General features: G+C 61.5%; 2 protein-coding genes across 3 annotated transcripts; both read right to left on the bottom strand.

The window, feature by feature from the left end:
• Nucleotides 1-2,752: 2,752 nt before the first annotated feature.
• PLEKHF1 (pleckstrin homology and FYVE domain containing 1) lies at nucleotides 2,753-7,459 on the bottom strand (the record flags this gene model as incomplete). The annotated part of the gene is made up of 2 exons (XM_081108440.1): nucleotides 7,335-7,459; nucleotides 2,753-3,622 (listed from the first exon to the last, which is right to left on the bottom strand). Exon 2 carries the CDS (start codon nucleotides 3,611-3,613, stop codon nucleotides 2,753-2,755), a length of 861 nt encoding a protein of 286 aa, XP_080964566.1. The 5' UTR covers nucleotides 3,614-3,622; nucleotides 7,335-7,459.
• Nucleotides 7,460-11,816: 4,357 nt separating this feature from the next.
• On the bottom strand, nucleotides 11,817-19,384 carry POP4 (POP4 homolog, ribonuclease P/MRP subunit). Of its 2 annotated transcripts, none has more exons than XM_081108512.1 (7): nucleotides 19,151-19,384; nucleotides 16,605-16,657; nucleotides 15,214-15,437; nucleotides 13,962-14,039; nucleotides 13,768-13,829; nucleotides 13,125-13,226; nucleotides 11,817-12,261 (listed from the first exon to the last, which is right to left on the bottom strand). In XM_081108512.1, exons 1-7 carry the CDS (start codon nucleotides 19,194-19,196, stop codon nucleotides 12,125-12,127), a joined length of 702 nt encoding a protein of 233 aa, XP_080964638.1. In that variant the 5' UTR covers nucleotides 19,197-19,384; the 3' UTR covers nucleotides 11,817-12,124. The 2 variants fall into 2 exon arrangements, with proteins under 2 accessions (XP_080964638.1, XP_080964639.1); XM_081108513.1 differs by having other exon boundaries at nucleotides 11,824-12,803; nucleotides 19,151-19,369.
• Nucleotides 19,385-27,886: the final 8,502 nt, after the last annotated feature.

Genomic DNA, 27,886 nt, shown 5'->3' on the forward strand with positions numbered 1-27,886 from the left:
CACTGCCTCCAGGGTGTGTTGCTCTGCCTCCCTCGGAGTGTGTGTGTGTGTGTGTGTTTCCATCGCGTTTGCATCCTTTCTGTTTAGGCCACTGTGAACCCTTTCACGGATGAACGCTGGGGCTGTGACTCGGAATTCCGCCCACGTGTGTGGCGGCTGTAACATTCCTTGGCTCTTAGCTGCCCCTGCCCCGTGCGGCTGCCTGGGGGTAGGAGGGGGGGTCCTTAGAATCATAAATGCTGCGAGGGCATTTTTGTGTTAATATCCCCTGTATTTTGTCTCATGATAGATGGTCTTTAGGGAGATCCCTTAAAGTGAAGCTGCTGGGTGAAGAAGTGGCCGTTTAAAGTATGTATTTTATTGATTTCAGAGAGGAAGGGAGAGAGAGAGAGAGACATCTATGATGAGAGACAATCATGGATCGGCTGCCTCCTGCACGCCCCACACTGGGGATCGAGCCTACAAACCCGGGCCTGTGCCCCGGTGAGCCACGCTGGCCGGGCCATTTTGGCATTTTAAGAATGTGGGTCATTTAAAGCTGGATACAGGGCATTGCTGTGGCAGCTGGAGGGGCAGGATAAGCTGAGAAAGAACTGCGGGCAGACGAGGCCCCCGCTCCCCCTGCCGCCTGGGAGCCCTGGACAGGCCGGGTCTGGGAAAGCCTCCTGCTGGAGTGGGAGCCCCTGGCAGGGCCCGCAGCGCACGCTCCAGGGACTGGAACTTCCCCTGCTTTTTGCCCAGAGAGTCTGGCTCTGTCCGCCCACCCCGTGCTCCCTCCTGGGGCCTGCCTTTCTGCTGTCAGCGCTGGAACATTCTGGATCTGGCTCCTCGAGGTGGGGGTGGGGGTGTGGGTGGGGGAGCCAGCAGGAGGTGGATTCTGGGAGGGCTTCAGAACATGGCCCTGGTCCCTGCCCAGCTGCCTGCAGACCTCGCTCGTGCCCTGATGAGCACTGCCCCGGTCCAGGGACCAGGCGGGGGAGGGGCTGAGACAGGAGGCTGTGGCTGGGACTGCGCACCCGCACCCCTTGCACAGCACCAGGCAGGGTGAAGGGACCGGCTGCCTGGCCTCATTGCTGGGAGGGCACCCCATGTGGCTTCAGGAAGTTACCCCTCACCCCCTGACCTGTCTGCCCAGAGCCCTCTGTCCAGGCAAAACCAGCCAGGACCAGTTTGTGTGGCCCAGCGAGGCCCAGGCTTGTACACAAACCAGTCGTTGTTGGATGCACCTCTGCCACCTCCCCGCCCCCCCAAACACAAACCTGGTCTGGTCCCTCTGCCCCGTGAGGAAGGCCTCACAGTTCCTGGGAACCTCGCTCTTTAACCTCCTGCACCCGTGCTTCCACCACCCCCTCTCCCCCGCCCCCCATGGCTGCCTGTGAACAGTAGGCTCAGCCTCGCTGCCTAGAGCCAGATCCCACCTGCTGAGTCAGGGTCAGACTCTAGAGCAGCGGTTCTCAACCTGTGGGTCGCGACCCCTTTGGCGGTCGAACGACCCTTTCACAGGGGTCGCCTAAGACCATCCTGCAGATCAGATATTTACATGACGATTCATCACAGTAGCAACATGACAGTGATGAAGTAGCAACGAAAATAATGTTATGGTTGGGTCACAACATGAGGAACTGTATTTAAAGGGCCAGAAGGTGGAGAACCACTGCTCTAGGCGGACCTTTGAGACTCAGCCAGAGAGGCCTCGTCTCGCAGGGACGGGAACCTGATGGTGGGGTCTCGGGCACCGCGCCTGCCTCTCCCGGCCCTAAGGCACCCGTCCAGATGGCAGTGAGCCCGCCCTGCCACAGCGCCAGGCGGTGGGCAAAGGCGGCAGAAGCACCCACCGGAGACGGCCGGAAAGGGCCCAGGGCTCCGGGGCCAGGCGGGCATCCTCATGCTGCCCGCCGCTCGGGGACTCAGCACATGACCTGCTGCAGGTGCCGGGGCCCTGACGGGCGGGTGTGTGCATGGCAACCACCCCGATCGGTGGGAACCCCTGAGCCCACGGCTGCCCGCGTCCCCAGCCTGGTGCAGGGTGGACTGCGACCCCAGCACAGGGTCAGCCTCTGGTGGGCACAGCCCGGGGGACACCTGGCCTTTCAACCACAGCCGCCGTGAGCTTCCTGTTTATCAGGAGTCAGCCTGGTGAGGCTTCTGTACCGGAAGTCAGTCCCCACAGGAAACACCGCTTCCCCGGCCACAGGAGGGATCCCTGAGGGACCGCCAACACCGGGACAGTGCGAGGCGCAGCCTGGGCAGGCTGCCCTGCACCCGGAGCTCAGGCTGCAGCCCCAGCCTGGTGGGCACCGCCGGACAGAGCCCAGCTGACGGGCAGGCGGGCACCAGCCAGGGGCGTGGGCAGGCCTGGTTCCCGGAGCCACATGGTCCCTGTGGGCGTCCTGGTCGCGGGTCCCGTGCTGCGGATCACGGCCTCCGAGAAGCAGGACTCGCTGTCCCATGAGGCGCCGGGGCCTGTCCCTCAGGCAGCACAGCTCTCAGGGCTGAGCAATGGCCTTCGGCCCAGGAGGCCTGTGCGTGGGGTTTGCTACCTGGAGAGAGAACCCGAAGTGGACAGAGATGCCCATGTGCAGAGGAGGGTCTGGGCGTCGGGAGGGCCCATGCCTCTCCCACCGCCACCCACCAGCCCAGCACGGGGTTCTGGGGGCGCCGGGCAGCTTCGGGGGCTCTGCACCCTCAGGAGAGGAGGGTGTCCACGCGGATGCAGAAGTGACTGGGGCCCCACCGGCAGCCGAGGCCGCCGTCAGCTGTGGAAGGAGGACCAGGAGACCCCGGAGTCGTAGAACCTGACGCGGCTGGGCCAGTCGCCCTCCCCGCCGCCTTCCTTGTCCTCGTCCGAGTCCTCATCGTCCTCATCCCCACTGGACACCCCGCAGCCGGCCCCGGCCCCAGAAGGGGACCCCGCGCCCGGGCCCCCCTCTCCTCCCCCCTCGCCCTCCCCCTCCCCCTCCCCCTGGCGCCTCTGGGCGGCCAGCTGGCGGTAGCAGAGGCCGCAGACACGCTGGGGCTTGGGCGCCAGGCGCGGCAGCAGGACGCGGGCGCGGGAGCAGTCCCCGCAGACCACGAAGCCGCACTGGCGGCAGTGGTGGCGCCGCGTGAGCGCCGAGAAGCGGGTGTGCGTGCAGCGCATGCAGATGTCCGTGGCCTTGTCGGGCACCCAGGGCGCCGCGTGCTCCGTGCTGGGCGCGCGGCCCGAGGCCCGCAGCTGCCGCCGCACGCCCTCCTCGATGTGGCCCATCCACTCCTGGCGCTCGGAGGCCGAGGCGGCCGACACCACGAAGGACTTGCGGGCCGTGCGGATGAGCCAGCGGTGCCGCGCCTGCCGCGTCTCGGGCAGCGGCTCCAGCGTCACCTCCTCCAGCGGGATGACGCGCTGGGCGCGGTAGCGGCGCCCGCTGAGCACGATGCTGCCGTAGACCAGGACGTCGCTGAAGAGGAAGAAGACGCGCGGCTGGGCCCTCTTGCGGCACTCCTTGGTCAGCACGCCCTCGCCCAGCAGCACGCGGCCCGGCAGCGCCAGCGGCTGCCCCGACGCCCCGAAGCAGCGCTCCACCTCGGCGATGCGCCGGCGGTTGATCTCCGTGTGCGCCAGCTGCTCCACCATCGTCCCGGGCTGCGGAGGGCGCACAGGGCGTCGGCGGGCGGCCCCGGGGCGGGACCCCACTGCCCAGCCCAGCCCGTCTCCAGCCCCCTCCTGCCCAGAGGCCCACCCTGAGACAGGAGTCACTGGGAGGTGAGGGGTCCCCCGGGGCGGGGCGTGTGCGGAGCCAGGGATGGGGAGGCCGCAGGAAAGAGGGTGACATGGAGAGCATCATGGGAGGCAAAATAAGCCAGTCAGAGGGCAGTGAGGATCACAGGAGCTCACCCCTACGTGAAGTCTAAGGGACGGAATACACGGATGGCCGGTGGGCGTGGCTCAGTGGCTGAGCATCGACCTATGGGCCAGGAGGTCACACGATCGGTGTTTCTGGGTCAGCACCTTGTGGTTCCCCCGCCACCACCTGTGGGAAGTGGGGCAGGGCCCTGCAGGGAGGCGGGTGCACTGCACAAGGGGCTCAGCCCTAGTCACCGAGCACTGGCCTCCCGCCCGCAGGCCTCCTGAGAGGCGCCCACAGCACCTTCTGTAGGAGCGGCGGTTTAGGCGTCTGACCGGGCCGTGTGCCGCATGCAGACCTCGCTGGTTCTGGGGACAGCCCTGCTGGGACCATCGCTGACCCTGCCCTGGGCGCCACCCCAGGGCCTTTAGGCTGAGCTGGGGCCCTGGGATGGAGGGAGGAGGGCTCCTGGGAGGAGCTCAGAGAGCAGCGGAGGGAGACACACCAGGCAGTGACCTCAGTCCCCACAGCGAGGACCACGGCGACCCTGGCAGCGGGTGGGGGTGAGACGGCGGGTCTCACACATGGGATGGCGTCTGCAGCTGCACGTGCTCCAGACCTCGCAGGTCAGCAGGACGGACACCAAGTGCTGAGGAGCCCGGCCAGTGTGGCTCAGTGGTTGGACATCGACCTAGGAACCCAGAGGTCATGGTTCGATTCCCGGTCAGGGCACAGGACTGTGTTGCAGGCTCCATCCCCAGTGTGGGGCGTGCAGGAGGCAGCCGGTCCATGGTTCTCTCTCATCGTTGATGTTTCTCTCTCTCTCTCTCTCTCTCTCTCTCTCTCTCTCTCTCTCTCTTCCTCTCCTTTCCTCTCTGAAAGCAATAAAAACATATTTGGGGGGAAAAGTCAGGGGAGAGTGGCCTGCGTGGGCAGGGGGGGCTGGATGAACCCGGAAGAGGGGAGCAGGCAGGCCCTTGTCTGCACTATTTTATTTCTTTTATTTAAAAAGCGCAGCAGCAAACGAGACGGCATCCCGCCAGTGGATGCGGGAAGTGGGGACGTGCCCGGCTCGTCTCTCTGTCTAAATGTAAGTCTCAGAGGCGAGCTCACAGGACCCTGTGTGGGTGCAGAGCGCTGAGCTCTCCTGGTCGGGGCGCCCGCAGGCCTGGCATGGGCACCAGCAGGGGCCTGGGCCACCCTTGCCAGGCACACTCCTGTGTCAGGCGCCGGGCAGGCGGGTGGGAACCCAGGCTGCAGCCAAGGACCGAGACCTGTGACCCCACAGCTGAGGGGGACGGGCCCGGGGCTGAGAAGAGCCAGAGCGGCCCTGTGGGTGGGTGAGCTCCGGGGCTGGCTTGCAGGTCCCCCCTGACCAGAGGGCCCGTGGGCGTGGCCTGGAGGAAGTGAGCACAGGGCCTGGCCAGGTCCCAGCGGCTCCCCTGGCATCCGCCCACCTCCCCATGACCTTAGCTTCACACCCTGTGTGACAGGACCTGGAGGTTTTTCTTGGTAAAAACAGCAGCCCCGCCTCCTCCTGCCTCCCCACCCCCATCCCCCAGCTGATGGGGTGGCCTCTTCTGTTTGCTGTTCTCATGAGAAAATGAACCTCCCTCCCTCCCTCCCTCCACTGATGGAGGACAGCTCTGAGCCCTGGCAGAGGGGTGTGGGCACCCTCCCAGCAGGGAGCGGGGACCAGCCCTCAGAGGCAGACTTTCTGGTGGGCGGCGTTTGCTAGAAAGTGAACCGAGCAGGTCATTTCTGATGCCGAGTGCTGGCCGCCAGGAGGAAGGCTGACGTGCCCGGCAGGGCTGGGTGGTGCCAGGCAGAATCAGGGACAGTCACCTGGCACCCCCTGCACCCTGTGGGGGAGCCTGCCCTGCACAGGCCGGAGGGAAGCATGTCTGGGCCCAGGGAAGGGTTCAGAGACCCTCGGAGGCCGTGGAGGGAGGAGGGTGAGGTCAGGTCAGAGGGGCCACAGGGGCTGTCACAGGGCCACAGCCAGGACAGGAGTTGGGGTATCTCCCAGGGCACTGGGGGTTGGTGGGGGATGAAGGGGTGTGGCTAGGGTGGTGCCACTGACCAAGTGCTCTGCCCGATGCAGCGGGGCCGCCTCTCAGCCTCGCCCAGCCCCGGGCTTCCCAGAAGGCCCTCCCCCCAGAAAGAACAGGAATGAGGAAAATAAACCACAGCTCACAGGGCACAGGGCACAGCGGGACGCGCATTGCAAGTGTTAGCTCCCTTAATCCTCACTCAAGCCACCTCCATCCTCGGAGTCCCTGCCCAGGGTCCCAGCGGAGGGACCAGGAAGCCCAGCTCTGAACTACCTGCGGGCGGCTGCGGGCTGCTCTTCTTTATTTATTTAAAAAAAATATTCCCACTGATTTCAGACAGGAAGGGAGAGGGAGAGAGAGAGAGAAACATCAATGATGAGAGAGGATCCCTGATCGGCTGCCTCCTGCACGCCCCACACTGGGTGGCAATGGAACTCACAGCCCGGGCCTGTGCCCTGCCTGGGATTCGAACCCGTGGCCTCCTGGTTCACAGGTCGATGCTCAACCAGTGAGCCACACCAGCCAGGCTGACGGCTGCTCTTGACCAAAACCAGAATCAGATCTTCACCCCTGATCGTCACCCCTCCCTGACCTCCCAGGTCATGGGGCCGCTGGGGGCAGGTGGGGTCGGGCAGGTCCTTCAGCTCAGCTGGGCCGCCTCCCCTCTGGGTCTTGGCAGCCCCAGGGCTGACGTGTGCGGGACACGGCTGAGGTCAGTCATCGCTGGGCCTGCAGACCCCAGTGGGAATCGCTACCAGGAACACCCCTCCCCCAAGTGGAAACGGGGCGGCAAGAGCGGCCCCCGCCCCCCTTCCTGTGAGCCGCTTCGCTCAGATTCCGGACATTGCCCTCGCCGGCAAGTGTGGGCGATGGGCCTCCATCCCCCCCTGCACGGGGCTGGCGGGAGAGGGAGGGGATCGGGCGGATCCCAGGCGGGCAGGAGCGGCCTCACTGACTTCTTCCGTGAAATGGGCGCCCAGCCTGCTTCCTTGGACAGCCCCCCCCCCCCCAAGTCACAAACTCCGCGGGTCAGAGGGCAGGCGGCTCCACAATGAGGGGCCGGGAGGCCCGGGCAGCCACGCACCCCGACTCCCTCCGCGGGGGCAGCGGTCCCCCCTTCTCCAGACCCCACGGACAGGGACCAGGAGGGAGGCCCCGACGGGGGGGGGAGGCCGGGTCTCTCCCAACAACACCCCGGACAGCGGGCGCCCCAGAGCCCCCTCCGTCCACACGTCGCGCACCCCGAGGACCCCTCCTCGGCCCCGCGCCCCTTTTCCTGTCCCCCCTCTCTCCGCGGAGCCCCTAAGCCCCCACCCCGCCGCCAGCCAGGAGCGCCTGCTCCGCGCCTCCGCTGCTGGCCAGAGTCCGAGCCGCCCTGGCCGCGCACCCACGGGACCCGGCGGTGTGGGTCGCGTGGGCAGCGCGGGGGCCCTGCCCTGCCCCGGGGGGCGCTCACCTCTCCGCCCCTGCCCTGCCAGGGGGGCGCTCACCTCTCCGCCTGGACCCTGCGAACCCGCACTCCGCGTCCCGCTTGCCCGCCGCTGCCCGGCCCGCCGCGCCCACGCCGCGGCCGGACTCTCCGGACACGCCCCCCGGCGGCTCCGCCAATCGGAGGCCAGGCGCGCGGCGGGGGCGTGGCCTGGGCGCCCAGCCCGCAGAGCCGAGTCCCAGCGATGTGCGCGGGCGGAGCGGCCGAGCTGAGTGCGTGGGTCGTGCGCCCGGCGGCCGGGCCTGGGCGGGGCGTCCTGCTGGCCGCTGATGTGGTCATCTCCGCTAGAGGTTAATAATCACTTTAACAAATCAGCAGCATTTTCTCTATTTTTATTAATTTTTAAATCTATTTTTATTGATTTCAAAGAGGAAGGGAGAGGGAGGGAGAGAAAGGAACGTCAATGATGAGAGAGAATCATTGATTGGCTGCCTCCTGCGCGCCCCATACTGGGGATGGGGCTGCACCCCGGCAAATGCTCTGATCGGTGACCTGGTTCAGAGGTCGACGCTCAACCACTGGGCCACACCGCCTGGCGCATTTGATCTACTTTAAACCTTTAATAGCGGAAATTGTCAAACATGCACAGAAGGCCAGCCATGGTGCCCAACTCCAGGCAGAGTTGTGCCCGCAGACAGGGGTGGTTTCCCGGCCACTGCCGCCCCCACAGAGCCCCGTGGATCCCTCTCGCTCAGTTTGCCCACTGACGCCCCTGCAGTTCAGGAAGCCTGTGGGTTTATGGGTCCTGATGGGGCAGCCAGACCTCCATACAGAGGGGGAGACAGCCCCCAGGATCCCAGAGGCCGAGGCGTAAGCTCAGAGGTCAGCTGGGACATGGCGACTCTGGGAAATGCCATCCCAGCTGTACACACTTTTTATGCCAAGGGCACAGCTATGTAGCTCGCTACCACAGCACCCTGCCTGGCACCCAGCACTGTGCCAGGCCCAAAGCAGGTGTCTGGAGAAGGAGGCGTTTCCATGGTTCTGGAAAACTGGGGAAAGGATGTTGGTCCTGGAGTCAGGAGACCCCAACAAGCCTCCTCTCACTGTTGGTCAGGGGTCCACTAGGACCTATGTCTCCTCGTCTGCCCTTCCTCCCAGCTGTGCTGTTCTGGATGGAGCTCCGGAGAAGGCCCTGGAGGCGGCGCAGACTCCGTCATGCAGCTGCCTGTCCCTCCCCATGGGGCCCGCGTGGTCGGAGGAGACCTGGGCGGAGGGCCATGCTCCTCCAAGAAGAGGAAAAACTCGTGACTCACGGAGGGGCAGAAGCTGAGTCAGCCCGGCCACAAGCTGTGGAAAAAGCGAGGGCTCCCTGAGGACTTTTCTGCTCCTTCCTGGCTGTGGGGCTCAGGGCTCAGGGTGTCGGGATTGGGGAACAAAAAGAAAGCTGGGAAAAACATAATGAAAAGGAAACAGCCGTGTGTTTGAGCCAGGAGCACGCACACATCTCAGTCACACCAGAGGGCGGAGGCTGCTTCACCACTTTAGACAGAAGGACCCTGAGGTGTCCCCAGGTCCCTTCTTCTTCTTCTTCTTTTAATATATTTTTATTGCTGTCAGAGAGGAAGGGAGAGGGAGAGACAGAAACATCAATGATGAGAGAGAATCATGGATCAGCTGCCTCCTGCACCCCCGCCCCTCCCCCGCCCCCACCCCCCCCCCGCCCCGCCCCCTAGGGATCGAGCCTGCAACCCAGGCATGCGCCCCAACCAGGAATCCAACTGTGACCTCCCGGTTCATAGGTCAATGCTCAACCACTGAGCCAAGCCCAGACAGCTGGATTGGTGCTTCCATCTCCCCCAGCCTCGGGGTGGCTCCCTCCCTCCCTCCTGCCAGCCAGCAGCTGGGAGCTGACTGTGGGGAAAGCATGGTGGGGTTGCTGGTCGCTCCTGGGAGCAATCATCTCATCACACTGGGCTGAGCTGAGGCTCATCTGGACTGAATTGGGGGTGGTTTCATGAGGCGGCGCCAGGCCCCAGCAAGTCTTAGTGCTTCATTAAACACCAATTCCCGAGTCACTTATTTTGTTGTTTTGTATTATTTTTATTGTATTTTTTGTGCCGCACAGAGGGTGAGGGAGGAGCTGAGACTCACAGCTCGGCTGGGTGCAGGCCCCTGGGGGCAGACAATGGATGCAAACCCTTCTGCAGTTGCCCTGTGGCTGGGAGGGGCCAGAGTGCGGGCAGCTGGTGGGATGTGGGGTGTCACCCCTCAGCCCCCTGACCTGGGTGCCAGTGCTCCTGTTCTGGGCTGCAAGGGACCCTCAAAAATGCCACCACCCTACCTGGGGCCTTACCTCCCAGCCAGGGCAGGGCACACCTAGAGGAACCCAGCTGGGGTGGGGCTGGGCACCCTGCCCTGTCCTGCCCTCTACTCCCAGGATGACTCTGGCCACCGGCTTTTGCTCTCTGGGCCTCAGTTTCCCCAGCCGAGTCCCACGTGCCTCACCAGGTGTTGGGGGGGTAGAGTGGGCAGTGGCGCTGGGGAAGCTGGGGCGCCCTCTCGGGGGAGGGGAGGAGGAAGTTCCAAACCAGGAGACAAGAGTCCCGGCTAATGAGGCTGCAGGGGGAGACCTCTCGCCCTTTGTACCTCTCCCCCTCCACCCCTTGGCTGTTTTGTTTTCTTCTGGTCGCACAACAAATATTTAACTGCGCACTCACTGTGTGCACGGCCGTGTCTAGGTCGCCCGAGGTTACCATGTGATGATGGTGGAGACAAGCCCGGCGCCCCGTCATATTCGGTAAAGGAGCAGGCGCGGTGGTGTGGCGAGTGCAGGAGGGTCCTGTGGGAGGTCCAGCCGAGAGGCCGAGCAGGAGTGGCGGTGGCACCGTGTGCGGAGGCGGCAGGACACGCGTGGCGGGGGGTTAGGGGCTGAGAGAGGGTGGCAGGGGCAGGCCGGGCTGGGTCAGAGCGCCTGTCATTCTCAGGGTCCTGGGAACTCGTGCGTGGGTTTGGGCAGAAGATGGGTGACAGGACCTGAGTCACGGGTCACAGAGGTTGCCTGGCTGTGGCCAGGGCCACGTAAGGAGGGAGGTGGTGGAAGGCTGTGGCTGAGATGCTGGGCGGGGGTGGGAGCTGCGGCCTGGGAGGTGGAGAGGGCGAGGGGAACCACTGGGACTCAAGGAGACTGGTGGGGCTGTGAGCGCGAGATCCACGCACCTGCTGGTAGTTAGCGAGCCCGCTGGGTGAGGCACCATCTCCTGCCTCTCCCTCCTCACCACCCCCTCGCCTCACCCAGGACCAGGCCTGGGACCGCTTCCTGGGAGAGGCACGCAGGGGCTGCACTTCTGTGGGCAAAGCCGCCAGGACAGCCAGCCTGGCCCTGCGGGACGCCAGCCCGCACCCAGCCGTCTCCACGTCCACGCATCCACTACGTCACGCTCGCCCTTCACAGCCCAGGAACGATCACCAGGAGTGTCACGACTCGTTTTAATCTGTCTCCCACTCTCGGTAATGACGCCTGTTTAAGACACCCATTAAGGGCCCATGCGGGTAATTAAATGGACAATTCCAGTACAGTCCTACTAGAAGCCCCTCGATTAAGTTAATATCAGAGGCACTTAACAGATGTCTTAATTAGGCATTACAGCGATGAAACGCAGCGCCACGAGAACGCGCCGCTGTCCAGAGAGCTCTTTCCATGCATTTACGGCTGCGGCGTCCACGTTTACTCTGAGCCCACATGAAGCTGGGACCTTTCCCACACCCGGAAGCGCCGTCCCAGCCCAGACGCCCGGGCTGGAGGGACGTCAGACACCATCTGGAGCCCACGGTCCCCAAATGTCTGACAGAGGAGCAGCTGGGCCTCAGAGGACGCGAAGCTTCCGGGGTCCCTGGGGTCCCCCTGCAGCCCAGGACCTGGATGTGGTCACGTGCACCCCGCGATCCCGGGGCAGTAAGTCTCAGGTACCTTTCCAGGAAACCCCCATCGTCTGCTGGCCCCACTGGACAGAGGGTGACACTGAGGCCCCGGCTTCGTGGCTGGCGGAATGCCCCCTGGCCCACGGGCCGGAACTTTCCAGCAGCTCTCCCTCCCACTAGGCAGCAGAGCCTCCGCGTCTCCTGGGGGCCGGGGACTGGCAGCCAGAGCCCACGCCTCTGCCCGCCTCTCCTCCTGCCGGCCCGAGCCCAGCGGGCAGGTGACTGCCCGGGTCCTCGATGGCTCTGCGGGCCCTGCCCTGAGCCTGGGGGTGACCACCTTCTTCAGATCCCACAGCTGCTCGGACCTAGAGCCCCCTCCAGGGAGCCCCCTCTGCCACCCAGGCCCCAGAGGGAGGGAGGGTGGAGGAGCTCAGCTGTTTGCAGAAACTGTGGTCCAGACCGGTCACAGACCAGAGCTGGGCCCCGCGCCTGTGGGCGGTGTCTGCAGAGGAAGCTGAGGCCTGAGGCGGCCCTGCCCAGGCCCCACCCTCCCCCACCCTCCCACCTGCTGCACCACAGGAGACTGGGAACTGGAGCCGAGGCCCAAATGCTTTTATTATCACAGACAGCTCGCGTCACAGAGCAGCAGACGCAGGACGGGCGGCGGAGCCCCCACACCCACGAGCCAGAGGGCCGCTCGGTGTCTCCTGCCCCCCTCTCCCCGGGAGGGAGGAACACGCAGGCCCCCGGAACTGTGCACCCTGCTCCCCGACACCAGGCGTTTCTTCCCAGGTGTCCTACCGACCGGGGTGGTCTCCCCGGAAGCGCCTGCTGTCTCCCAGGAGCTGGGCTCGGGCCGGCGTTCCTCTCGGCCGTGACCCCGTGGGCCGCAGCGCTCACAGGTCCATGGTTCCCTTCGCTTTGAACTTCTTGGCGGACCGCTCGCTCGACCGGAGCTGGAATTTGCTTCCGTGAATGTAGGAAACGAAGCCGCCGGTTTCCACGGAAAACACGCAGCCCAGCTTGGGGATCACTGCGGAGGGGGAGACCGCGTGGGGACCCGCACCGGCCCGCCCGCCGCAGCCCTGCCCACGAGGCTCTAGAAATGAGCTACCAGGAAACCGGGCCGGCGGGGTCCCCCTGCACAGCCAGGTCACTCACGTCCTCAACAGAGCTCAGCCCCCACGGTCAGGGCCCAAGGTCAGAGCCCACCTCTCAGCACCAGGACCTCCCAGGGCAGCGCCAGCCCAGGTCCCCCACAAACAGCTTTCAGGTGGCTCAAGGCTCTGCGCTCGGGGAGGAAAACTGACCACGCTCCGAGGTGAAAACTAGAGCGAAAGAGCCGCAGGGAGACGGGTGGCAGCGGCAGGAAAAGCCAGCTCAAACATTAAAGCAACCGCCGACCGGCGTGGCTCGGTGGTTAAGTGTCGACCCATGAACCAGGAGGTCAGGGCTCGATTCCCGGTCAGGGCACCTGACCAGTCGGCGGGCTTCATCCCCAGTGCGGGGTGTGCAGGAGGCAGCCAATCCGTGATTCTCCATCAATGATATTTCTTTCTCTCTCTCCCTTCCTTTCTGAAATCAATTAAAAAAATATTTTTCAAAGAAAAGTAACATTTATAAAAAAAAAAAAAAATTAAGGGAATCAAACCCCCACGTGTGGTTTGAACTTCCTGTGCCGGCGCGGCTCACGCCTGCACCGTGGCTAGAGGGGGAGCTGGAGGGGGGCTCGCAGGCCTCCCGGACCCACAGGCTCACCGCCAAGGGCGCAGCTCCCGCGCCCCCAGGGGCAGGTGCTGCCCTGCCTCCTGCCTGTCGGCGTCCAGCTGCTCCTCAGGGAGGTGTGGGCTGAGCCAGGGGCAGGTGTAGCGCAGTGCCCGCGGGGACAGCGCGTACCTTTCAGGCGGTCTTCTTTGGTGATGATTTTGAAAACGTGCTTTGTTTCCTGCAGGAGGATCCCTGTGACGCCCACGTAGGAGGGGCACTTGGATTTCGTGACTGCAAAGGAGAAGTGCTTCCAGCTCAGGCCTTGCCCAGTGGCGAGGGAGTGCCCCGGGGGCCGGGCCTGAGTGCACGAGGACCCAGCTTCCCCGCCCGCGGCCTGTGACTCTGCGATGGCCGACAGGGTGTCCTGTGGGGCCCGCAGGCCAGGGTGTGGGCAGGATTCGGAGCCAGGTCACAGGTGTCCCACACCCTCCAGGCGGCAGTCGGGGCACGTGGCGAGGGCAGAGACCTCCTAGCAGTGGTCGGCAAACTGCGGCTCTTTGGCCCCTTGAGTGTGGCTCTTCCACAAAATACCGACTTCTGTGCATGGGCCACACAGTTTCAATTGCACTGTACGTGCGTGCCTGCACGTGGTATTTTGTGGAAGAGCCACACTCAAGGGGCCAAAGAGCCACATGTGGCTCGCGAGCCGCAGTTTGCCGACCACGGTGATGTTTCTCCGCCCAGTGCCGACCTGGGGACATCCCCGGCAGGAGCACTCTCACACCCTGACCCCACAGTGCCGCCCGCGTGCCACGTGCTCTCAGGCCCTCACCTGAAACAATGGCGCCATGGAGATCTGCCTTCAACAGCTTGGCCTGGATCGCCTGGGGCTGCCTGCAGGGCAGACAGAAGCCTCACCGTCTTCGCTGGGGAAGCGGGTTCCCAGGCCGCACCCACAGCCGTCAGGGTCTGGGTCCGCAAGGCATGGGTTCCCCCAAAGGGCAAGGCTTCAGAAACTCAACTCACGTGTCTGGCCTGAGGCCATTGCAGAGGTCCCGGATGTACTGTTTCCAGAGCTCGTGCAGGGGGAGAAAGAGGTCGTATCTGTGGGAAGTCAGAGGGTGGAAGCGAGGCCCATGAGCTTGATGACACCGTCCAAAGCACAGCGCTCAGCTTCCCACCAAGGACGCCTGGGGCCACCATCTCCATTCGCCTGCTTCCTCCCCTCGACCCTGTCTCCTCACTGGTGGGCCCTCCAAGGCCACGTTCCTGCTAGTGAGACGAGGAAGGTGCGCCTTCCGGGCCACTCCCCTCCCTGCCACTGGACACAGCTGTGACACCTGGAGCACAGGCAGCCGCCCGAGACCACGGGGCAATGTCTAGAGCTGCCGGAGCAGCCGGACACACCAGGCCACGCTGCCTGGGCCTGAGGGCGGTGGACCCGCCTGCACGGCGGCCAGCACACGCACACTTGGACTTCTCCTCCAGGAGAAACCCACTCCAGGCTGCTGATGCCTGCACTCTGAGGCCCTGCGCATCAGGGCGCTGAGCTAGGTGAGCCGTGTTCAACCCGAGCTGCTGGATGTCACGCAGGACCCGGGGACGGTGACAGGTCTGCCGGGCAGGGGAGGGCGCGGAGGAGAGGACCCCAACTGTGGGTTAGAGGATGGAGAGACTCGGCTAAAACCTGAAGAGGGCCGTAGCGGTGGGGACACCATGAGGTCCCTGAGACAGACAGCTGCACCCCCCGGCCCCAAACCCAGCTGGTTTCTCGAGAGGCCATGGACAGGGTGACAGACTGTCCAGTGGGTGTGGGAGGCTCCTGGCTACAGGTCTGGAAGTGAAAGTCTACAAACAGTCCCCAGGCACCCACACCCAGAGCCGGCCGAGGGCGGCGTGGCAGGAGGGAGCCCCTCCCACTAGGAGTGCCATGTCCCTGCGGAGGCTTCCCAACACGCGGGCAGCACGCTCCCGGGCAGTAACCGGGGGTGACTCTGCCTGTGCTATTAGAAGCTTAGGGAGATGCGTAGGAAGAAGTCTCAGTTGCTCTTTTCTGAAAGAGCTGGAGGACAGCCAGCCTGTTGTCATGGGCAACAGACGCACTAGAGGCAGGTCCTATTAGGGTTGGGACAGACGCCAGCCACTCACCAGCCTCCCTATTAAAAGCCAAACCCAAACCCAAACCCAAACCCAGTCCTGGTGGGTGAAGGAAGGCTGCCCCCTGGCGGCAGAAGCGGGAGGCTCCACCGGCCAGGAAGGCAGGCAGGAAGGCCGGTACCTCTGCTGCTCCGGCTTGATGTCGAAGAGCCGCAGCGCCCTCCTCTGCCGCGCGGACAGGCCCCGGGCCCGCCTCCTCGGCTCCCTGCCCCTCCGGCGGGTGAAGTACTCCAGCACCACGGCCTTGCGCTGCAGCTGGTCCTCGCGGGCGCGCTGGCTCATGTGGGGCGTGCAGCGCCGCAGGAAGGCCTGCAGGAAGGCCTCGGCGCGCTGGGCTCCGGGGCGCTGGGGGGACAGCCAGAGGGGGGCTCACTGCTCTGCGAGGCACAGTCACCCCGGGCCCTCGCGGGCGGCTGCCTCCCCCACAGAGGCTCACACCGCCTCAGGGCGCTGCCTGTTCCCCACCCACCGCTGTCCAGGTGCGAAAGCCACATCCTGACGCCAGTCCGCCAGTCCGTGGCCGTCACACAGACAGCCAGGCCAGACACCAGGGCCACCCTGCCCCTGAGGCCATCCTGGTGACAGATCACACCTCTGTGTGGAGGAACAGACTCCCTGGTCTTTGGGGGGAGGGAGAGGGCGGCATTTAATCAGTGGTGACTGAGGCCAGCGAGGCGGAGCCAAGCTCTGGCCTGAAGGAGAGGCCTCTGACCCCAGGAGGCGGCACAGCCGGCCCAGGAGCTGTATCTGCTCACGGTGGGTGTCGCAGTCCTTTTACGTGGGTTTCCGGCTGTGGGTGCATCACCTGGGGAGGAACTGTCAGGCATCTCAGCACCACCCCCTCCCGCCTCCTGCTCACTCTCTGGACACACAGCAGAGCCTCACGTGACCCGGACTGAGCACAGGTGCCAGGGGTCAGAGCAGCAGTCACAGTGTGTAATTCTGGAGGGGCCTCCGAGCAGCACTGCCCTGAAACTGCAGCCGCACCCCCCCCACCCCCCCAGGCCAGGTGGCACTGCCTCCCGAGGTCCTGCCTCTGGGAGGCCACTTCCTGGACCTTCAGAGAGGGGACTGACATGACTGGACTGTCTTGAACACCTACGTGGCCCTCCATGGAGAAACCAAATAAAGGCCTATCGGTCTCAAAATCTTGATTTCTGTTATCTCCCTCCTCATGGGGGAGCTTCTGCCAAATGGGCAGATCACAGAAGAATCCATAAATCTCACAAACGTGGTCTCTCTGCCCTGTTGGGGATGCAGGGGAGCCAGTGACCAGGTCAAATGACAGCGTCCACCAGGGCAGGTTTCAGGTGGACACAGCCCAGTGTCCCCACACGGTGGGAGATGACACAATGGGAAAGGAGACCCACATGTGGAACAGCCGTCAGGACAACAGGCCCTGCTGGAGCCCCGTGGACGGGGGAGACGAGGAGTGGGACGTGGAAAGGCTCTGAGGCCACCAAGCATCTGAGTCATCCCCCATCGCTCCCAGACCCCCTGCCAAGCACCTACCTGGACATCCAGCTCCTTGGCCTCTTTCTGGGAGAGGGCGTGGTAGATTACACCTGGGGACAGAAAACGGACACGAAATGATTCCTGCTGGGCGACAGGCCCGAGGCGTTCTCTACTCTGAACAGAGCAACGCTCATTCAGGGACAGGAGGCGGGCTACAGAGGGCACAGCTGCAAAGCCTTCATGGAAGCTCTCACCCTGCCCACGCATCGCGTCCATCACAGAAACCCCAAGGGCTGGCTTCAGAGGTGCTTCTCGGACATGAACGTGCGGAGGGACCTCTGGGGCTTATTGGCATGTAGCCTCTGGGCCCATCCCCACATCCTGCCTTTCTAGCAAGTTCTCAGATGGAGCTGCAGGCCAGCAGACCACACTTGGAGCTGCACGGGTTTAAAACACTGTGGACGAAAAGGGGCCACAGACTCACCCTGAGGAGCTCAGGGGAGGCCTGCGGGGTGGCCTTACAAACGCAGAGACCTACAGTCACCACACCGGATGTTCTGAAATGAAAACTTTTGTAACTAAAAGCAGTTTATGGCGGGTAGTCAGGTTCTAGGCTAGAACCTTCCCTGAAAAAAGTCCATCTGTACCTTAAACGAGCCTGTCTACAGTCTTTTTGCGTCTACGATAACAGACCTTTGGAATGTCAGTCAACTCCTTCCTCCAGACCCAGACCTCTGGAATGTCAGTCAACTCCTTCCTCCAGACCCCTCAAAGCACAAGAGCTGAGCCAGAGCAGACTGCAAATCTCCTTGTTCCTACTGTAACTGTGTTAATCGCTGACTGTTAACTATCCTGTACCCACCTCGGTAAAATGTTTTACTCTTTATCCAATCCCAGAGATCCCCTAACCCTGCTTTCTCTCTCCCACCTCCCTCACCTACCACCAGGGGACTTCACGTGTCCCACTTATGCCTCCTCTTTTGATCCTAATGTACCAAACAGGGTGCAAACTGCCATTTTTCGATCCGTTGAGATTTTGCTTCCCGGCAGTAGTCATCATTTTGGCTCACATAACTCAACAACTCTCTACAGCGGTGGTTCTCAACCGCGGCTCCACCCCGTAACAAAGAAATAGAATTTCCGGAGGACGAGGCCCAGAAATCAGGATTTTAAAAAGATTCCCAGGTGATTCTAATGTGCAGCCGAGGTTGAGAACCTCTGCTCTACAGGTGTGAATGTTTCTTACGTTGACAATACCACAGGTTAGGAGCTGAATTGCTGCTCAACTTGTAATGAGGGAACTCATTTAAAAGTTATGTGATGCAGGTGGTTCGGGATACTACATTTTGTTAAAAAGATTCTCCACGGTTTGGCGTCTATGAAATTGGATCATATAATTGATAGTGTCCTAAAGTGATAGAATACAGGTCTTTCTTCAAGCTCAATATATATGTATATGTATTCACCAACGTGGCTTCACCTTCTCAACACATCCACGCCCGTTTCTTACTTGTTTGTCTGAAGAAAACCGGCGGCACTGGGATGTGGACAGAATAAGAATGAGACAGAGCCCTGATTCAGGCGCCCAAATATTGGAAAGTTTGGTTCACACTACACTCTGTAAATCTCATCCCTGCGCACATTTGATCAAACAAACCAAAGTGGTTACAAGTCTTCTATGCGGGGTCTAATCCTCCCTCAAATGTAAGATGGGGGAGTATAACCTGTTTGTAGAGAGCAACGTGCAAGACCCCAAGCCCCAGGAATGACTGCTCCACCCGGCCCGGTGCCGAGACTTGGGAGCCTTTTCGGTCACAACACACATCTAACGCCTATGGAGCCCGCAGTACTCGCCATGCACCTCATTAAAAGCTTTACATATTTTATCTCTCTTTTTTTTCTAATATATTTTTATTGATTTCAGAGAGCAAGGGAGAGGGAGAGAGAAACATCCATGATGAGAAAGAATCATGGATCGGCTGCCTCCTGCATGCCCCCGCACTGGGGATCGAGCCTGCAACCGGGGCACTTAACCCCTGACCGGGATGGAACCCAAAACCCTTCGGTCCGCCGCTCTACCCACTGGACCACACCGGCCAGGGCAGCACGTTTCATCTCATCATCCCTTCCGCAGGATCCGGTGCCGTGGTCACTATTCCTGCTCTGCACCCGAGAGCACGGACGTTCGGATACGCTGAGACGCTACCCTGGGTCACACAGGCAGGCACCTGCAGCGGGGGACTCGGAACCGCACGCAAAGCCGGTGTCAACGGTGTCCACACTCCCCTGCCTGCAGCGGCCCGGGCACAGCTCTCCGCCATCGCCGCGGGCGGGGGGGTATCGTTCACAGAGCGGCCACGGCCACCCGGGAGGCAGCGGCCAGTCGGGCGAAGGCCTTGGCCGGTCCCGTAGCAGCCACGCCACTGAGCGGCCCCCGAGAACCGGGCTCAGACTCGGGGCCGGGCCTCAGTTTCCCCGAGGGAAGGGGGGGCAATTTCCACAACAGCCCCGCTCGCACTCCGCAGCGACCCGTTCACTCCAGGCGCCCCGCACCCAGTGCCCGAGCCCTGACGCCCCAGCCCGGGGCCCTCGCCCCCACTCACTCCTCATTCTGGGGCCGCTTCCGGTGCGCTCTGATGACGTCTCCATCGGGCGCCGCTCGCGCTTTTCCCCCCTCCACCTCCTTCCGCGGCCCCTGTCGTCGGAGTCGGCGGTGGAGAGGGTCCTAGTCCCCGAGCCCGCGCGGCGCGGAGTCCGCAGACCGACTCGCTCGCTCGGGCTCGCAGCCGCGGTCGCAGGCGGCCGTGTGTGGCGCCGCCGGTGACGTCACTAAACGCGCCTACTGGGGTCGGCGCATGCGCTTGGGAGCCGGCGACGCCGCGGGGAGGGGCGTGGCTGCCCCTGCGGAGTCTGCGCAGTGGGGCTTCTTTTTCAGCCTCGTGTTTCCTAAGCGGCGAAGGCCACATGCCGTGGGTTTGCGGCTAGCGCGTGTGGAATCCTTAATATTTTTCTTTTTAAAAATTAGCTCCGAATGGTGAACTTTCAAACGTGGGTACAGGTGTTCTCCCACTTGTGATTTTGTGAAAGTGATTTTGTGGAAGATCCATGGGAAGTCGATGGTATTGCAGTTAACACCCCCCCCCCCCCCGCCCAGTTTATTATAAAAATCTTCACATAAACAGGAACATGGGAGGATTCTTCAGGGAACGCCCGTATGCGCTCAGTTTCTGCAATTAGCCCCGTTTTCGTTTTTTTTCCGATGGCTGCTCTAAGACAGGCTGAGGCCGAGGACCAAGGGAAGTTTCATAGCCGAGCTCGGAAGGACTGAGCCTTGGCTGCTACAGAAGCACGTTTCTGTGAAAATGAGGGGATTTCCTGCCATTCCGTTAAGTCAAAGCAAAGGTCCCGATTCCGAACACCAGCAAACCTGCACCGAGAACAGGGAAGGCTTCGTGTTCAGTGACAGTTGTCCTCCAAGTTTAAAATAGAGTCGGCTTATTGTTTTATAGTAGAGGCCAGTGCACGAATTGTGCACGGTGGGGTCCCTCAGGGCGGCCTGCGGGGTTTGGGCTGAAACCCGCCGTCCAAAGCCACCTGCCGCCCCTGCCTGCTGCTCCCGCTCATCCGGCCCCACTGCGCTTGCCACGGTCTCGCGCCCAGTCAGTCCTGATCGGGAGAGGCTCGCGCTGCCCACAGCCGCGCTTGCCAGCTGTGAGCCCTGCGTCTGGCGCCCATCCCGAAAGGGGGTGGGGGGCGCCAGGACGCAATGGGCCCTCGGGTCGGGCGGTGGGACGCCCTTGCCAGCCTGGGATCCGGATCCCTCCGGCCAATGTTCCTGCCGGTTGTCGGGAGCAATCTGGTGGCCGCTTTTATATCGGTTCTTCCTTGTGGAGCGTCTAGGGAGGGGAAGCGGCCACAGTGCCCGAGGCTGACTTCCAGGAGGCCGGCTGCGCTGTCAGGGTGTTGCCGGCAACGCTGGTCCCTCAGTGCCTGGCCCGTTCTCCGGAGATTGGACCTGCAGGACTGCTGAGGGCGTGAGTGGCTACCGCTGGGCTGCTGGGCCATGGGGACAGGTCTGTCAGCTGAGCGGAGCTCCCACTGTGGGAGCGCACTGCCCACCAGGGGGCTGCTCTTGCGTTGAACGTCTGCCCCCTGGTGGTCAGTGCGTGTCATAGCTACCGGTCAACCGGTGGTTTGGTCATTCAGTCTCTTAAGCTTTTAGATGTTTCACATGTACATACATGTATATATGCATACATATGCGTATGCATGCACACCTACACACCTGTATCTATGCATGCATGGGCCTGTATGTACCCACACAGAAATTTTTCCTCCTTCTGTGTTTCTTTTAAATGAAGAAACCCAGTGTGTGCAAGAAGGACGCTTTTCCTGACAGGACGGCCTGTTTGTGACCTGGCGTTGGCAACAGGACCTGCTTCCCAGGGTTGCCGGGAGCCCTCAGTCGGGGGGCCTGGGACCAGGCTGGAAAGCAGAGACCTGGCTCTGTGGCATTTGACTCCCAAAGCCCCACTGGAGGTAACAGACAGATATTTTTTAAAAAATATATTGTTACTAGAGTCCAGGTGCACAAAAATTTGTGCACTGGGGGGAGGGGGGGTCCCCTCAGCCTGGCCTGTGCCCTCTCCCTGGCCTGTGCCCTCTCCCAGTCTGGGACCCCTCGGGAGATAACGACCTGCTGGCTTAGGCCTGCTCCCGGGTGGCAGAGGGCAGGCCCAATCCCTAGGTGCAGCCCCTGGTCGGGCTCAGAGCAGGGCCGATTGGGGAGGTGGGGTGCCGCCCCCTGTCACGCACAGAGCAGGGCCAATCAGGGGGTTGGGGCACTGCCCCCTGTCACTCACAGAGCAGGGCCCATCAGGGGCATTGGGGCTCTGTACCCTGTCACACACAGAGCAGGGCCCATCAGGGGGTTGGGGCACCACCCTCTATCACCCACAGAGCAGGGCCGATCAGGGGGTTGGGGCGCCGCCACTGTCACACTCAGGACAGGGCCGATGGGGAGGTTATGGCTCTACCCCGTCACACACAGAGCAGAGTTGGGGGGGGGGGGGCGCACCCTGTCACACACAGAGCCGCAGGGTGTTTGGGCACTGCCCCCTGTCATGCTGATCCCGGTGCTGGGAGGCATATTACCCTTTTACTATATAGGGTAGAGGCCTGGTGCATGGGTGGGGGCCGGCTGGTTTGCCCTGAAGGGTGTCCTGGATCAGGGTGGGTGTCCCCACTGGGGTGCCTGGCCAGTCTGGGTGAGGGGCTGAGGGCTGTTTTCAGGCTGGGGGTGACTGAAGCTCCCATCTCCTCCTATTTTTCTTTTTCTTTTTTTTTTTTATTCTGGGCCAGCTTTAGCTCTGAGGCTTGGCTCCAGCTCTTAGGCCTCTGCTGCTGAAAGTAGGTTTCTGGCCTTTGCTTACAATGTTGCGATCCTGCTGGCTGAAGCCCTGTGGACTAAAACAGGTTTCTGGGGTTTTGTTAAGCTTCTATATTTGTTACAATGTTTCTTAAACTGCAGGCTCAGAGGTCTGCAGCGGCAGGTGGGGAACGTTGGAGTCCTCTGTCACTGAAACAAGCAAGCCTCATGTTAGTTTCAAGCTGCCTGGCTGCCGGCCGCCATCTTGGCTGGCAGTTAATTTGCATATCTCGCTGATTAGCCAATGGGAAGGGTAGCGGTTGTATGCCAATTACCATGTTTCTCTTTTATTAGATAGGATTGATTTCAGAGAGGAAAGCAAAGGGAGAGAAACATCAATGACGAGAGAGAATCATGGATTGCTGCCTCCTGCACGCCCCCTACTGAGGATCGAGACTGCAACTGGGCCTGTGCCCTGACCGGGAATTGAACTGTGACCTCCTGGTTCATAGGTTGACACTCAACCACTGAGCCCTGCCGGCCGGGCCACACTTCAGATTTTTGATGAAGGGCAAGTCTGCAGGGGGACCTATTTCCCTGTGTAGTGAGCTTCCTCAGCGCCCAGAGAACTGGCTCTCATATTAACTCGGACGTTTGGACTCTGCGCGGTTGCACTGGCATTCATTATTTATTAGTTCGATTTTATCCCGGGGGTGGGCGTGGGAGGGGGGGGTCTTGGAGCGTGGAACCTTGAAGCTGCCCGCAGCTGCAGCAGGAAATCGGGTCTGTCACCAGATGGCACCCTAACACAGGGCTGAGCCCCCCCGCCCCCACCCCCGCGTATGGGAGCAGTTCCCTGTGGAAACCCCGCTTCAAAGGGTTGCAGCCTTGGCACGGAAACCCACAGCCGCCCGGGAGTTGGCTTGTTTCTCTATAAACAGTGGGGCTGGGTTTGATCAATGCCTTTCCTGACAGAGGAATGGTTAGGAGTCCAACAGTTTAAGATCGAGGTTAAAAGGAGAGACAGATGCCTGGCCAGCGTGGGGCAGGGGTTGAGCGTCGACCTATGAACCAGGAGGTCCTGGTTCGATTCCCGGTCAGGGCCTGGGTTGTAGGCTCCATCCCAGTGGGTTGCGTGCAGGAGGCAGCCGATCCGGGATTCTTATCATTGATGTTTCTACTTCTCTTCCTCTCTGAAAACAATAAAAATATACATATGTTTGTTTGTTTACAGGAGAGAGGGGTGATGAGAGCCGGGGCGGAGGCGGGGTGTGATGACATTCAGAAGGTGATGGCGGTCACCGAGGTGGCGGAGGGGACCTGTCGGGGTGTCAGGTGGGGCTGCTGCAGGAGGCGGCGTGTTTGCTTTGGGACGTGCCCTTTCCCCTTTCCCTGTGAAATGATTTTTCTGCCCAGCGACCTTGTTATTACAGGGAAAGAGACCGTCATGCCCGCCGAGTAAATATTCCACATTGGCACGCGCTCGCGAACTCCCTGTGACAAGCGTCCTTTGCTGTGTTTGCGGAGGTGGGAATGGAGACCGTGGGGCCGAAGTTCCTTAGCAGAATCGCTGCCAATTAAGCTGTATTTATTTCCTCGGCGTTGGAGAGTGCCTGTGACATTTACCCGTGACATCTGGGTTAGGAACCGCTTGGTGGCAATTTCCCCTCCTCCTCGTCGAGGGACAGCGAGTGCCTGTGGCAGAGAGGACGAGGGGACGGGGAGCTGCCCACTGTGGTCACGGTGCTGCCTGTCACCATCCCGCAGCCACAGGATGCCCAGACTCGCAGAGACGAATGCCTGAGACCCGCTGGAGGTGGAGGGCTGCCTGGTGCGGGTGGAACAGAGGGCTCCCTGAGTCCCCAGCGGTGTAGCCACGGGGCCCAGGGTGCCGGGAATTCCAACAAAGGGGCTCATTTTATCAGGAGGGGCCGTGCAGGAGGCAGAGGACCGATGTTTCTCTCTCATTGATGTTTCTCTCTCTCCCTCTTCCTTCCTCTCGCTGTAAAAATCAATTTAAAAAATCTTAGGAAAAAAAAAAAGATGGCAGTGGACTCCATCCAGCACAGAGAACTCCTGAGAGGGTCATATGTGGAGCCTGCAGGCACCGGGGTGAGCACTCCCCTGGCAGCAACCCTGACCGAGGAGGCCCTGGGCGCAGGCTGGGGCCTGGGCACAACCGGGGACCCGGGGCTGACCACCCGCCTGATGACTCCACGCTGTGCCGCACGGTGGGAACCTGGACGGGCCATCCTGGGAGCTTGGCTTCTCTGTTGGGTGTAACGGGGGAGAAGAACGTCGGCTTCCTTCTTTCTTTTTAAATATATTTTATTGATTTCAGAGAGAGAGAGAGAGAGAGAGAGAGAGAGAGAGAGAGAGAGAGAAACGTTGACGCTCAACCACTGAGCCACGCCGTCGGGCATATTCCTTCTTTCTTACTCCCCGGTACCCCCTTGGCTGAGCATCTGCACCCACTGCGCAGGCCGGTGGGGGAGCCCTGGGCGCCGACACCTGCTTGGTCCCCGGTGGCAGGCACCATGCTCTGTGCACCCTCAGGAGCCTGACTTCCCTCCTTCCCGCGGTCACCAGTGTCCCCCCAATTTCTCACTGTGCGTGGAAGGTCGCTGTCTTAACACAAAATCCTGAACAGAGAACCCGTCCCGAGAGACTCGCGGGCCCATGGGAGGCACATTAACTCACCAGGCGCCAGGGGCCCTTCCTTTTCTTTCCTTAATTAGGTCATTGATCAGCAACATTGATCAGCACACGTGATGCCTGGTGGGCCGTTCTCTCGGGTGAAGATCGATGATGCTCACTTTCAGGCCATCCATCCCGGCCGACACTCATGGAGAGGGACAAAGCTGGGCAGGGGTGGCAGGGGCGGGGGGCCCAGGACAACTCGCCCTCACAGGGGGCCCAGGAGGCTGGAGCTCCCCAGCCGACTCCACAGATAACGGGACGAGAACTCGCGCCGACAACAGAGGTTTCAAAGCTGTTCCAACCTCCAGCTCGATCCCGGGCCTCCGTCTGAGAGGGAGCAGGGACTGGCCAGAGCAGGGACAGAGGGAGGCCTCCCAAGGCCCAGCCAAAGGCCACTTCCACGCATTCCAGGGACGCCTGATGGGCCTGCTAACCCTCCCCCACACCTGTCACAGCTAATTACCCCTGCGGGGGAGGCCCTTTCCACTCCACTGCTGGGCTTATCACGGTCAAACCTGGAATCATGGATCGGCTGCCCCCTGCACGCCCCCTAGTGGGGATGGAGCCTGCAACACGGGCATGTGCCCTGAGGAGGAATTGAACCGTGACCTCCTGGTTCATAGGTTGGCACTCAACCACTGAGCCATGCTGGCCGGGCCAGAGCCAACGCCTTTAGGCCACCCTTTGGTGGGGGGAGGGCGTGCAACTCATCCACCCAGACAGGCAAGCTCCTGCCTCGTCGTCTGCTCAGAGCCTCTGCCCACAGAGTCAATGTGCTTCTGGAAACCGCTGGAAGGCCCACCCTTACTCATGGAATTTCCCTTTTGTTTTTGGTAAAATGGCCTTTTCTGTAATTAAGAAATATTTTATCGCTTTTATCTTATTATAGAAGTAATAGATGTCCACCCCAGAGAAGTCAACGCTCACAGGCAGGCGTCCAAGTGCCCCCAACCCACCTGACCCAAGACATAACCTTCAACATGAACCTTCAACACCTTGGGGCGCGACCCCCCAAATTTTTGTGGGTATGCATGTGCGTGCATGTGTGCCTGTGTGCATGTATGCGCGCGCGCTTCTCTTCCTCCGTGTAATAAATCGGGATTCAAACCCTATTTTATTCTTTCCTTTTCATTGGGTTCATTGGGGGGAACTGCTTAGGATTCCACAGGCCTCAGGTGCATTCCACATCGTCCGCCCTGTGTTCTGTGTTCGCCACCCAGACCAGGTCTCCTGTCACCACTTTCAAACCTGATTTTACAGGTGCTGCTACTTCACAGCATGCGAAAGGGATTCCTTTGGGGACGTGAACGATTCCCCCGGGAGGTGTAGTGTGCTGCCGGCTCAGGCAAGATCTGGGAGTCGGCAAATATTGGTGGTTGGGTGGGTGTGAGTCTGACAACCTTGGAAAATGTCTATCTCTGTCTCTGCCTCCGGGTCCATCCATCTGTCTTGCCATCTGGTCATCCATCAATCCACTCATCCACCATCCATCCGTGACCCATCCATCCATCTACCCCTCCATCATCCATCCTTGACCTGTCCATCCATCCATCCATCCATCCATCCACCCACCCATCCATCCATCATCCATCCTTGACCCGTCCATCCATCCATCCATCCATGACCCATCCATCCATCATCTGTCCTTTATTAGCCTATCATGGATCTCCTATTGGGGTTGAGACATGACACAGAGAGGCGGTCAGGGAGGCCCATGCTGGCTGGCTGGAATGCCCTCCGCAGGGAGCCTGGAACACTGGGTCCACGTATTTATGGGGGTCCCCAAGGACCAGGTCAGGAGCTCGAGGGGTACCCCCCTCCCGCCGCACACACTGAAACCACTCTGCTATGTGCAGCTGCTTGCCCAGGCCTTCCTTCTTTCTGTGCCGCCCCCTGGTGGTCAGCGCATGTCATAGTGAGTGGTCAAACTCCCTTGAACTCCCGAGGGAACAATTTGCATATTAGCCTTTTATTATATAGGATTATATAGGATTGATTTCAGAGAGGAAGGGAGAGGGAGAGAGAGAAACACCAATGATGAGAGAGAATGATGGGTTGGCTGCCTCCTGCACACCCCCTACTGGGGATCAAGCCCACGCCCTGGCTGGGAATCCATCCCCAGACCCTTCAGTCTGCAGGCCGAGGCTCTATCCACTGAGCAAAACCAGCTAGGGCTCAATGAAAATGTATTTAAAAAAGAAAAGGTGTTTTGGGTGGTGAGTTTTGGGTGGGTTCTTGTCCCTCTGGTGTGCAGGTGCCCCTTCCATCCCATGCAGGCTGCCCACTCTGGCCTCGGAGTGCTGCACGGGGGACCCAGGGAGCATGCATGCGCCCAGGTGCCCAGAACTCCACTGGCTTCCCCCCTTCATCTCCAGGGACCGAGTGAGCAGGGGCGCTGGTCCACAGGGCTCCCAGCTCAGAGGGGTTTGCTCTGGCCTCATGTGGACCCTCATCCTCCTCGGCCTCTTTCAGATTTCCATACCTTCAGTTCGGGGGGTTTAGGCTCCACTTTAGGGAACTTGCCCCGCAGGCCTCACCCACAACTTCCTTCCCGAAATCCTTGGTCCCCAGGAGGAGACGGAGGGCTCGTTCCTGTGCGTGCGAGGGGCTGCCTGGCTGTGCAGAATTCAGGCAGCCCAGGGCGGGCAGCCCCCCAGAGCACACCTGCTCCTCTCCGCGTGGGCGTGAGGGCCAGTGGTTTCCCGCCAGGAGCCTGGAGGATGGCTGTTGGCAGGGGGCTGGTTTGTGGGGTGGGAGATGGCTCCCCAGCTCTGGCCCCTGAAGGGATCTGGGTCAGCCGCACCCCCTCACAGACCGATCCTCGGGCGCCCCCTGGCGGCGGGGGAGCGCCTTGCTGGCTCCATGCACACTGGGCCCGCATTGGAGTCGCCGATAGCCAGCTGGCCGCAGTATTGAGCTGTCCTTAATTCTGAGATGATCCTCTGGGCAGAGCCACTCTCCACCAGACAGAACGATTGAATTTACAGCTCGATGGGTGGCGATCGATAGAAATGAAATATGAGACCACTTACTGTGTCCACCAGAAACAGCAGGCCCGGGGCGCCTCCTCACGCAGCCCAGCCCGCCAGCTCCCACGGGGGTCTCTGCACAGGTGGGACGGTCCAAATGCACTTCCGTTTTCTATTTGCCCCAAATAAGTACCGCATCCTTGTGGGGCGGGGCCGGTGATGGTGCGATAATGAGCCGCCCCAGCGGCCAAGGCTGGCGCCTCGCAGGCGCAGTTCCAGTACCTGCCAGCAGGGGGAGCGCT

The sequence above is a fragment of the Myotis nattereri genome (assembly GCF_964212035.1).
Source record: "Myotis nattereri genome assembly, chromosome: 15".
NCBI lineage: Eukaryota > Metazoa > Chordata > Mammalia > Chiroptera > Vespertilionidae > Myotis > Myotis nattereri.

Coding starts and splice junctions, on each gene's coding strand:
- POP4 (XM_081108512.1), bottom strand. CDS start 19,196: ATGGAGACGTCATCAGAGCGCACCGGAAGCGGCCCCAGAATGAGGA. Junction 13,830..13,961: donor AATGGCCTCAGGCCAGACAC/GTGAGTTGAGTT, acceptor TCTGCCCTGCAG/GCAGCCCCAGGCGATCCAGG. Junction 12,262..13,124: donor CAAAGAAGACCGCCTGAAAG/GTACGCGCTGTC, acceptor CCCCCTCCGCAG/TGATCCCCAAGCTGGGCTGC.